General features: G+C 41.3%; 1 protein-coding gene and 1 long non-coding RNA gene across 3 annotated transcripts in view; both read right to left on the bottom strand.

Moving 5' to 3' along the window:
• Nucleotides 1–12,306, bottom strand: part of sema5a (sema domain, seven thrombospondin repeats (type 1 and type 1-like), transmembrane domain (TM) and short cytoplasmic domain, (semaphorin) 5A) — a 125,342-nt gene that overhangs the window by 51,652 nt on the left and 61,384 nt on the right. For both annotated transcript variants that reach the window (XR_009239874.1, XM_058624140.1), the window contains exons 7-9: nt 4,550–4,763; nt 2,964–3,249; nt 1,611–1,746 (exon numbers count right to left, since the gene is read on the bottom strand). Coding sequence is in view for 1 of the 2 variants with exons in the window: in XM_058624140.1 (XP_058480123.1) it covers nt 1,611–1,746; nt 2,964–3,249; nt 4,550–4,763 (636 nt within the window). In the remaining variant the exon portion in view is untranslated. The remainder of the gene's footprint in view (nt 1–1,610; nt 1,747–2,963; nt 3,250–4,549; nt 4,764–12,306) is intronic.
• Nucleotides 5,994–11,362, bottom strand: LOC131456124 (uncharacterized). Its single transcript, XR_009239875.1, has 3 exons — nt 11,217–11,362; nt 10,448–10,620; nt 5,994–6,759 (listed from the first exon to the last, which is right to left on the bottom strand). It is a non-coding gene; the product is annotated as an uncharacterized LOC131456124 (long non-coding RNA).

Raw genomic sequence — 12,306 nt, 5'->3', positions numbered from 1 at the left:
GGATTTTCTCAGCAGACAGACGGGGAATTAAGCTCTCAATCAATGACCAGCGTGCGTGTTGTGATGAGTTCACAGTCATAATTATCCCCCTTTGGCAGCAGTCTATAAACCACTGTATTTCTGTGTTCAATTATACCTTTGAGTGGTCAGCGGCTTTTTATTGGTGATGGTCTCCTGCAGGTATATACTTGTGCATGTACATGTGTACAGGTGTGCGCACACAAAGGGATGAAAAAACAACAACAACAACAGAAAAAACAACGGCCATAAATCCACAGCTCGTAAATCTAATCTCCCCCCCCCCAACCCAACATTGACAAATGCTTGATTAAGATGTCACCGGAACCGAGATAAAGTGTGCATCAGTCTAACGGTGAGGAGCGGCTATTGTACCATGGCTTAAATGAGGAGATGGGGATAAGGGAGGAGAACTGATCCTGGTTCGTCCTCGAGGAACACAGCCTGATGAAAGCCTATGGTATATAGATGTCCCTCTATTATATTGCATCAGTGTGTGGAACAGGATAAATCTGTGACCAGATGGTGAAAATTGGTTATCTTTTGAGCTAGTGAGACGCTTCATATGTTTTAGATTTGTGAACGTGCGCACATGTTTTTTTTTTAGTACTGTCACAGCTAACATTTCTTCTGCATGAGCATGTCATTATGGATAAAGTGTGTATAACTTCTTGATAGCAGGCATCACGAGCGCTCGTGCATCTGTCGCTATGACGGAACCATGATTGAAGGGGCCGTGATGGGAAACACGTGTGGAGGGGAGACGTGTGTCACCCAGTGGCAGGCAGGCGTCGGAGGGAATTCAATCCCTCACGGAGGGCTGCGTGGATTAGCTCCCTCAATATCGTGCTAAGCCTTTTACAACTGCGAGCCACTTCTGCTGCTAATAAAGCATTCCCTCTGCGTCATCAGTATTGCACTGTGCCTGAAATCGGGATGAGGAGCCCCACTGTGGCTTGAATTCCCCCTCAGGGTTTAGGACAGAGGATCAACATAAAGTGGCACTTGGGCCAAAATAATGCCAGCGTATTGGGGAAAGAGTTCAAAGAACAAGTTTAAAAGGAACAACTGTAAAAGTTCCCGAGACAGAGGAAACTAGTGAGAGAGACACTGAGGCAGGTTTCATACCATATGTAAACATTTCCTTAGACATGCACCCAGCTGTGAATATTGCTTGGCTGATTGGGCAGCGTGCTGGACATAAATTACCTTAAAAGTGATTGTGAATTCAAAATCACAAGGTGTTCTTAAACTGCCTTACTGAACAACTTGCATCTTGAGAAAAAGAAATGTCTGTCCGTTTGCCTCTGGCCAGTTGGTCCACCACTTTGGTGAAGGCTAAAATAACTATTGCAATTAAATTCCACAAATCCTTGTGACTTTTGTAATCTTGTCAGGTTTCCTAAGTGCCAACATTTTTTAAAGTCCCACTCAAAGTGAAATAAATCACCCAAAATTTTACTTGAGCATAATTGAATTCAAGTTAATTATTAAATGCGAGCCAAACACACTGAACTAGTCTGAAAAAAGAACATGCTCACACATATTTCATTTATGCTAGTGTCGTTTCACCGAAACCAAAGTGTTCTTACTTGAAAGTCTGGGTTTGGGTTGGGGTAGGGCAGCCACGCGGACCGCGAGTTCTCCTGGTACTTGAAGGGCCCGTGGAAAACCAGTGAGATGGCACTGAGGTTGAAGGCACACACTGCAGATGCAGCAATGCTGTTTCTGAATGTCACGAGGAGGGAGAAAGCGTGGGGAGACATTTAGAAAAGGACACCACAGCACCAGCAAGGAAACTTTACTCAGCTTTTGTTGGTATTTGTAAAGCTGACCTCTCTGTGTTCATTGGATTCAGCCTATAATACAAATCAAAACCCTGAACAGACAGACGCAGACACTGCTGGAAGTGATTGTCATTATTGGACTCTACATCAGGCAAGAGGACACAATTAAACTGCTCAGCTTGTCTGATTAACTGCACAGATCTCAGGCCTGAAATACAGCTTTGACTTTTTAAGCTGTCACTTTCAACAAGTACCATCTCTTCCCTCTGAAGAGAAGGAAAGAATGAGAGTATTAACTCTCCGCTCAAAATGTGAGACTTCGGCGCGATGAATTATAATCCAATGTGGCTGTTCATTAAACTGTGTGCCTGCAGGGGAAAATGTTTCCAGTACCCTTCAAAAGACTTCGTTTTCAGCAATGTGAAGGCATTGACCATAAAGAATAGATTACTCAGCATTTAACAAGTGCATCTGTGCGTGTGTGTGTGTGTGTGTGTGTGTGTTCATTAGATTTAAATGTCAGGTGTGCAATCATGGGTGTAGATAGTATGGATGTATATTATTTGCCCTGTAAACAATGCTGTCATCTCATTCAGTATATATTATATAATGCCACCACTTTATATGAAGATAATAACATGTGCCAATGTAAAGTGAGTGATTGTGAAAATATGCATTTGTATGACATTACCCTTTTAAATCCATCACTTAAATTACCTAAATAACTTAAGGTATAACACAAAACATAGATTTAGTTAAAGGTAAAAAACAAACAAATTAAATATATTCAACAACAATTTTCAGATGGATTTGTTAAACATAGATGCTAAAGTGCTTGTCTAAACATCTTTATCAGTCAAACATTATATTAGACTTAAAAAAGGTACAATTATAATGAAATAATGCCAATACTTTTTCTTTATATTCTACAAGTAAATATGCTGTTTTTTTTCTTTTGTCAAGGAGATTATTTCAACTAAAACCCTAAATGTGCAGTTTTATAAACTTGGCAACACTTTAAAACTTTACAAACAACCCATGTGGATAACTTGATAAAACATTAGCTGATGGCAAACACTGGATGTAAACACTGATGGAATCAAGTCATGCATTTTGCAAATAAACATACATTTTGAGATTTTGTCTCATTTTACTCACACGTTGGTGGTAAAAATGCCGTAGAGCAGCTCCAGCTCCGGCAGGTAAAAGGTTCCCTGCAGCTCGTTGTAGTTAAAGGGGATTTCTCCAGGTCGGGAACAGTTCAACCTTGCCTTCATGAAAGTGGTCCACGTGTCCTCGAGGAGGAAGCGACCGCCGATGTCATTTTTACAGACACGCCCGGCGCGGGAAAACACGGTGCGGCCACAGTCGTGCTCCACTGCATTCTCTCGGAAGAAGAAGTAGGTGAAGTTGCCGATATCATAGGAGGACACGAAGTTCGGTTCTGTCGGAGCGGAGGGAATAAGAGGAGCAAAATGAGTGGGAGGAAAGAACATAGAGAGGTAAAAAACTGCAGTCAAGAGAAAGATGGAGTGCGGGGAGAGGAAGATGAAAAACCAAACGAAAATATCTGGCTGTGGGAGTAAGAGGGAGTGGGAGAGAGTGACATGCTATGACTGATTGACTCAGTGTGTGTGAGCGTGCAGCCCACACAACAGCAGGTGAGCAGGATTAATAACTACAGCTCTTGTTATTAATGGCGTTGCGCTGTAATAAGAAAACTAATTTTTCACTCCCCAGTCCTAAAGGTTAGGATGAAAAATGGCCAAAACTGGTGCAGCGTAATAAGTCTCACCCTATCTGAAACACGCAACCTCCGTGACACTGTCACGACAATAGACGTTCATCTTTATGTATGACACGATTGGATTTAAATTGCACACTTTATTCTCGCTGGCAGTGATTTAATTCACCTTTAAATGAAAGTGTCCCCGCCCCCTCCTTATTTAAACCCTCTTCTCCTCTGTACCTTTGGAGGGCGGGGGAGGGGGGGGAGGGACAGTGGGGAAAAAAAAAAAATCAATTTGCCATAAAATTAGCGATTAAACCTTTTTCTCTGAGGGTTGCTGCAGAGCAATGTATGTGGCGGGGTTTTAATTTATTTTTTTCATTTCATCCTAAATGTGAATCAGATAAAAGTCACTTGCTGACAAGATAGTGATTCCCCTGCTCGGCTGCGGGCTCAACACCTTAAGCTGTCTGAAGTTGCTCAACCTGCACTGAGGAGGCCGGTGCCTTGAGAAGGTCTGAGCTTTCACGGACAAAGACATTGATTTGGGAGAAATATGATGCCTTTCAAAGGAAAGGTGAGATGAATATAAAGATTTTCTAGTTGCCAAGTAACTTTAGAAATAATAATAGCATTTGTATCTGTCCAATTTTCTACCTTATCATGTTAATCCTCTTTATCTAACATCATTTCACACATGATTGGAGACTGAATGTGATTTTTCAGAGCGATTTAGAATATGATTATTCACAATATAAACTGCTTCGTATATGAATTGGATTTTTTTATTTTAAGAATAATAAAATACATGTATATAGTGAATAAACATTCCAAAAGTAAAATAAGAGGACCTTGGGGAAAAGCAAGCTCTTACACTGAGGTAATTATGTCATTCATTTACAGAAGGGTTTGTAATAAATCAGAGCCTTGGTGAAGGGCTAATTGCATTGCTTGACATTGTGATTTTGATTTGAAAATGATTAGTTGTACAAAACTGTAATCGCTCTCGTCCTACCATTGAGCCACTTGGAGTTGTACTGTGCAGTGCGCAGCGGTGGGAGGCCGCCCAGGCTGCGGTAAATGGCGGGGTCTCGCCCGGAGAAGTCCATGGCGGTGGCGGCATAAAGCTCCCCACTGGAGGTGATGAGGGCGGTGGAGTTGTGGAGAGGGTTGTAGGGACACCGAGCCATGCCGCTGATCTGATCGTGGATCTCTGTCAGATTTGTCAACTGTCACATAGAGAGTGGAAAGGATAAAGGAACAAAAATTGCATTGGATTCATGGAACATTGGTAGTAAAATAGAAAAAGGTTTTGATAGCTTGTAAGAGTTTTTGAAAGTAAAAACAAATTATGGAGAATGGAATAAGATGCATTTTTTTTCTTTCTTATGTCTAAATAATGGGCAGCAATAAAAATTCAAATCAGAGGTATGGTAACATTTTGTTTGTTCCTGCAAATATGCAAATGGTGCAGACTCAAACTAATACTTCATCTCATTATATTTTGTTTTACATCCACTGTGAAACACACACACACACACACACACACACACACACACACACACACACACAGACAGACAGACAGACAGACAGACATATAAGAGCAAAGCCGTCAGGAGTGGAGGAGTGGAAAACATAATCAGCAAACACATTAAGAATCATTAGTGTAGGGGAGGAAATATCTACCGCCAAGTAACAATCTCTCCCCAAGAAGTATTCTGTCTTTCCGGCGTTAGCACAAGGTTTTCCAAAGTAAAGTAAAGTATATTAAATATTTATTCAATCTGACTCCATTTAAACAACAATTAACTTTACTTTTAAATATTGTGGGAATTAAAGTTAACCAATCATTTAAAATGTAAACCCTTTAAGAATTCAATCCTATTGTCAAGAAATCTGACACTGGTCTAGTTCAGGGATGGTTGATATTATAAAAACCACTCAGTGACCTTTTTTCCACATAGAAGATTAGCCCTAATGCCTAGGTTGAAGTATTCAGAGGTCAGAAATGTAACACAACAGTTTACAGGACATAATACTCAATCTTTTCTATTCAACTCAGAGGTGAAGGGTATAGCCCTTGTTGAACATGGAAGAATAGCCGAGACACCTGGGTTGAAGTATTCAGAGGTCAGAAATGTAACACAACAGTTTACAGGACATGTTACTCAATCTTTTCTATTCAACTCAGAGGTGGAGGGTGTGAGTGTTAAATCTCACCATATAACTAGACTAAATAAATCTTCAATAACAGATTCTTAACTATTTAGAACAAAAGTCTCAACAAGGCAATATTAGAAATGAAGGGTTTAACATACCAGTTTATTGAAATGTCCAGTGGTAGAAAAATACAGCCAGGAAGTTGTATGACACACAGTTGATGTGTGGGAGCTTCTGTTAAGCAGTCCAACTCCCTGGTCACTGGGAGCTCTGTCCCTTATATCCAAGATATCCCACCAGAATACAGACACTTTACATTTACATATCCATTGTGATTTACTCAGGAAGGCTATTTCCTTCTGGGGACCTTTTACTCACCATGGGGTCTTTTCACATGACAATTGAGCCACCTTGACTTGTCTACTTCCTGCACTGAGACACACTTCAAACAAGACAATGTTTACACTTCAGAGTGGTGGGACTGTCCCCACTGATGAGGTTTGAACCTAGTTGATTAATTCAATCAAAGAGCAGAATATACAGAGTGATGACGTTTCGTCTAGTGTCTACAGGGTGTGGTCTCACTGTCTTACAGTTTCCCCCCTTTGGCCCCTGAGAGGCATGTGGAACAAAACGATAGGGGTCAAACAGAAAATTGACAGTTCATAACCACACCCATAATTCCATCATTTCAGTCTTTGCAGATCTGGCAGTTGCAGGGGGCTGAGTACCAGGGCAGAGTGTGTAGATGAGCTGGACAGCATTTCCACTGTCTTCTTGGCCAGGTTGGCCTGTACCTGGGTGCCTCCTCCACAGAAATTGTCCTCCCACCAGGGAGAGATGTCCAAGTCCAGGGGTACTTTTTGGTACTCTGCCGAAAAATGTTGATTTGACCCATGGAAAAGTCCTCAGTAACTTCCAGGCAGAAACTGTGATTTGCTGGACAGGTCAAACCCTCATAGGAAAAGAGTTCATTTCATTGGTAACACGCCACTGTGTATGTGGCACCTGAATGGCGTCCGAGTATCCATGTAGAGACTGGACGCTGATGAGCTTGGAATCATTCTGTGAGAAAGGCTTCGGGGTGTTATAAGTGCATAGCTGGAAGTTTCATGACAACATGTGCGGGAAGTAAACAAGGTCTCAGTGTTTCTTAATGTCATATACCCCATGATGTGGTCCCATTTAATCACCTGATTCTTCACCACACTGCCTATTGAGCGTATGGTGGTGGAATTTGGATAAATCTGTTCTGGGTGAATAAGTGGAAAAGTGACAAAGAACCCAATACATCCAATACATTCATTATCAGCATACATCATTTAGGAAGACAACAGTTATGAATAATTGATATCTTTCATTTTTTCCGACATGACCCATCTATGGCGATCCAAAGAGTAAAGAAAAGCAGATATGATTATTGATTAAGTGTACCTTTAAACAATTTACACTGGGTCATGTGATACCAACTTACCCACCAACTGTGGGTAATGCGTCAATCCATTGGTTCTTGTGCTGTGTTCTTTGTTTTGCAATGTTTTCTTTGATTGTACGATTTACTCGTAAAAACATTAGATCGTGGTTTGATGTTCAACATGTTGCACATGTCTTTCATTACCTGACCTTTGAAATGGCTGCCTTGGTCAGATGTGATTTGAAGAGGTGGTCCAAACAGGGGGATGATTTGGTTCGCTAACCTGTGCTACTGTTCTTGCCGTGTTGTTGCGAGTGGGGATGGCATCAACCCACTTTGAGACTTTGTCAATTATGACGAGACAATAGCAATACCCCCCCTTGGCACTGGGAAGTGGACCAATGAAATCCATCTGTAGTGCTTCCCCCAGACCTTTGGGTGGATTAGGTCTGCACAATTTAGTGTGGCCAGGTTTCCCTTGATTGTAGGCAGCACACGCAAGGCCAGAGGTACACCAGCTGTCAACATCTTCAGTCATTGCTGGCCACCAGAATTGTTGTTTAATCAGAATGTCGTCCACGTAGCTTACTACTTCCCCTGTGTTGGCATGTGGACTAAGAATGTCTGATACGGCTTTGTGAAACGCACCCGGACTGATGTGTAGGCCCTGTGGCATCCGTTGCCAGGTGAACTGGGTGTGGTTAAAAGTGAAGGCAAGTTTCCGCTGGTCTTTTGGATTAACCTTGATAGACCAGAACCCATTGTTGATGTCAAGGACAGAAAACAAAGCTGCATTATCAGGTAATTTAGTCAGTATTGTTGCTGGGTTGGCTACAATAGGTGTTGCTTTTGGAAGAGCTTTGTTTAAGTGTTGATAATCAATAAAAAGTCTCCAGTTTCCAGATGCCTTCGGTACTGGCAAACATGGGGAGTTGGCAGCTGAACTACATTGTCTGACTATCCCTGTAACTTCAAGCTCTTTAACAATGTCAAGTACAGCGGCTTCTGCTTCTGGTTTGATTTTGAATTGTTTTTGTGGTCGAGGCGGGGTTCCCTCAATACTCACTTCAAAATCAATGATGCCACAATCATGATCATGATTGGCCCATGCATCACTGTGTTTATTGATGAGTTGTTGTACTGGGTCATGGGTGGTGATGGACATAATGCTTTCACAGTTTCTGACAGATTTTTTCTTGGCAGATTTGTCTGTGATAACCTCAATCTGTTTTTCTAAACAGTGGATGACAAAGCCATGCTTTTCCATTATGTCCATCCCTAAAACTGTACCCTCGCTGTTAACAGGTAAATACCAGAACGGCTCTGTTAACACTATCACACCTAAATCAAGTCGGACTGGTTTTGTAAGGATTGCTGTCATTAAAGTGTCACCTATTCCCTTGATTTGAATGGTCTTATTTGTCAGGGGTAGTGGGATGTTTGTGCAGGAGCAAGCGGCACCGGTGTCAATCAAAATGTCTACTAATCGGCCTCCAAGATTAGATTTTACTTTTACACGGTTACCGCTGGAAACAATGCTCCCAATGGAGGCCACGCGTCCCTATTTTTGTTCCTTTATTTGTTCGAGAGCAGCTAGGATGTCTGCGAAAAGGCCACTCACATCTGTGTCCCTAATGTTAGTAGTTTCTGTGTCTCTCATGCTATTAGTTTTTGAATGATCTTGCAGAGATTTACCAGTTGCTTTCCCAAATTTGAATTTTGACTGTGGGGCACCATGTAATTTGAAACAACGTTCTCTTTTATGGCCCGGACGATGACAATAGTCACAAATGATGACATTATTGTCTCCCTCAGCTACCCATTGAGTTGCGGCTACGGTGTGCATTTTTAGGGTTTTTGATCTCTGCTCTATTTTTGTGGCCCATTCAACGAATGCGTTGAATGTGTTATGAGGTGGGTCTCCGCCCATAGCTAACGCATTCTGAATGTGTGGTCCAGCATTATTGCGCAGCATTTGTAAGAGGATTTCATGGTTACGGTTGCAATCCTCTGCCCCACTGTATTCTCTAAAGGTTACCCACATACGCTCTGCAAACGCCTCAAAGGTTTCAGTATTTGATTGGTTAATTTTGAGGATTCTGTGCCACTCGGCCTGTGGTGGTCCTCTCATCTGAATTAAGACTTCTTTTATACGACTGTAAATGTCGTCAATAGATTCTCCGAGCTGTCTCTCAAGAATTGTTCCAGATCGGAGTTCTTGAGGGATTTTAGAGTGTAGCTCTTCTGGAATGGTAAGCAAGACTATTTGCCACACATCTCGGGGCTCCAGATTGTACACAGAAGCCTGAAGCATTAGTTTGTCCCAGTAAGTTTGAAATGGGCCGCGGCGAGGCATGATGCCGATTACTTCTCTGTGTTTTGACGTTTCATCACATGATAATGCTCGGGTAATGGTAGTGACATCATTATTTGCGTCTCTTACTGTTTTTACAACAGATATTTTCACAGATTTTCTGGGAATTGTGCCTGTTTTGAGACGAGTGTCGATTCGATTTTGGCTTTGGTGTTTTAATTGAGAGACGGACTGGGGGCTATAACCATCCTCCATGGGTGTGGAGGTTGTAGGTTCTATCTCATTGTCGGTGTCATCCTGAGTTACAGGGCACCTGGTAATGAGAGTTATGTCCTCATCTTCACTGTCCTCCTGATTGTGGTTGTCTAGGCTTTTAAAGCTAATGGCAGCCTCTTTAATAGCTGCTACTGGAAAGCCAGCCTCACCACAGTAATCTTCCAGTTGGGAAGTGTAGCGCTTTCCTGAGTTTAGTTTTTGTTTCAATCGCTTAATTTCTGCATCCATTGTTTTGGTTTGTCTTGCCCAATTGACTTTATCATACTGGAATGCATCAATTTGTGCTCTCAGGTTTTTTAACTCTTCTGATTGCAGTCTTTCTAAACTTTGGATGTTCTCCAAAGTACGTTCTCCCTCAGCTATCGAGTTTAAATCATTGCGTCTAAGCAAATACATAATTGCTATAGGGAGATCGTGAAATTTATTTTTTGATTGTAGTGTGACACCTTTTGTGGAATACCAGTGAAGAATTTCACTGTTTTTCCATTGCAAACTTACGCCACGTTTGTGCAGACGAACTAACGTCTCATAGACTTGCAAACCAACTGAGTCCATTAATTGCTCATCTATCTCTACACTCGAACATCCCTGTCCTAGTGAGCTGTGTGTTGATACCTTTCCCCCCATCGGATTTCTACGGTCTCCGATCTATCAGTGGATATGTCGATCCGTTCTATACTATGTGTCTATATGTTATGTGAATTTAAACTTTCCCTTAATCTTTATGAGAGCTGTAAGTTTGTACTCACCACAGAAGCTGTAGGAAGACACAGAGGAAATCACACCTCATTGTTCGATCCGCCGGAGTTGACTTTGCTCGCCTTTTGCTTGCTGCAATCGCGAGATCACGTCAGGGTCACCAAACTGTAGGGGAGGAAATATCTACCGCCAAGTAACAATCTCTCCCCAAGAAGTATTCTGTCTTTCCGGCGTTAGCACAAGGTTTTCCAAAGTAAAGTAAAGTATATTAAATATTTATTCAATCTGACTCCATTTAAACAACAATTAACTTTACTTTTAAATATTGTGGGAATTAAAGTTAACCAATCATTTAAAATGTAAACCCTTTAAGAATTCAATCCTATTGTCAAGAAATCTGACACTGGTCTAGTTCAGGGATGGTTGATATTATAAAAACCACTCAGTGACCTTTTTTCCACATAGAAGATTAGCCCTAATGCCTAGGTTGAAGTATTCAGAGGTCAGAAATGTAACACAACAGTTTACAGGACATAATACTCAATCTTTTCTATTCAACTCAGAGGTGAAGGGTATAGCCCTTGTTGAACATGGAAGAATAGCCGAGACACCTGGGTTGAAGTATTCAGAGGTCAGAAATGTAACACAACAGTTTACAGGACATGTTACTCAATCTTTTCTATTCAACTCAGAGGTGGAGGGTGTGAGTGTTAAATCTCACCATATAACTAGACTAAATAAATCTTCAATAACAGATTCTTAACTATTTAGAACAAAAGTCTCAACAAGGCAATATTAGAAATGAAGGGTTTAACATACCAGTTTATTGAAATGTCCAGTGGTAGAAAAATACAGCCAGGAAGTTGTATGACACACAGTTGATGTGTGGGAGCTTCTGTTAAGCAGTCCAACTCCCTGGTCACTGGGAGCTCTGTCCCTTATATCCAAGATATCCCACCAGAATACAGACACTTTACATTTACATATCCATTGTGATTTACTCAGGAAGGCTATTTCCTTCTGGGGACCTTTTACTCACCATGGGGTCTTTTCACATGACAATTGAGCCACCTTGACTTGTCTACTTCCTGCACTGAGACACACTTCAAACAAGACAATGTTTACACTTCAGAGTGGTGGGACTGTCCCCACTGATGAGGTTTGAACCTAGTTGATTAATTCAATCAAAGAGCAGAATATACAGAGTGATGACGTTTCGTCTAGTGTCTACAGGGTGTGGTCTCACTGTCTTACATTAGCAATGTGAAACACACAAACAGAGCAGATGCCTCAAGTCTAATGTCAAGTAAAACAATAAAATTAAAAAAGGCAACCTGAATCAAATTTGACAAATGCCAATGTCCCCTGGTTTGATTACTGATGTCTGCACAGGACAACCAGCTGTTAATAATAAAAACAATACATTGTATTTAAAGGTGCCTTTCATCAGGTCACTTAAGGTCACCGTACAAAAAGACAAGATAAAAACCAAAGAAGAATAAAACAGTCAAAATGGTAAAAGAAAATGAGAAATCATATTAAAACAGCAGTAAAGTACAACAGTGAGGAGGTCATTCCAGAATTAAAGTGAATATGTCTGTCTGAAAAGGTGAGTTGTGAGGAAGAATTTAAAGAAGGCGAAATAATGTATTATGTGCTGTGGCCAAAAGTTCCAGAGGCGGGGCGGGGGGCAGCTGAAGGCTCTCAAACTCACGGTGGACAAGCGAGCAGGTGGGTGGTTGAGTTGGATGGAGGATGGCTGTTAGCCTGGTCATAACATTACATCTTTAAGAAGCCTATGTGAATTCAAAGGAATCTTGATGTAGGAGGCATCATTTGTATTCTGTTTTTCAAATTGAAGTTAAATCCAACTTTTTTTTTTTTTAAAAAGACTTTGCATGACACTGGC

Source organism: Solea solea, chromosome 1 (assembly GCF_958295425.1).
Source record: "Solea solea chromosome 1, fSolSol10.1, whole genome shotgun sequence".
Taxonomy (NCBI): Eukaryota; Metazoa; Chordata; class Actinopteri; order Pleuronectiformes; family Soleidae; genus Solea; species Solea solea.
Note: the sequence above shows the minus strand (reverse complement) of the source record. Positions and strands in the feature narration are given on the sequence as shown.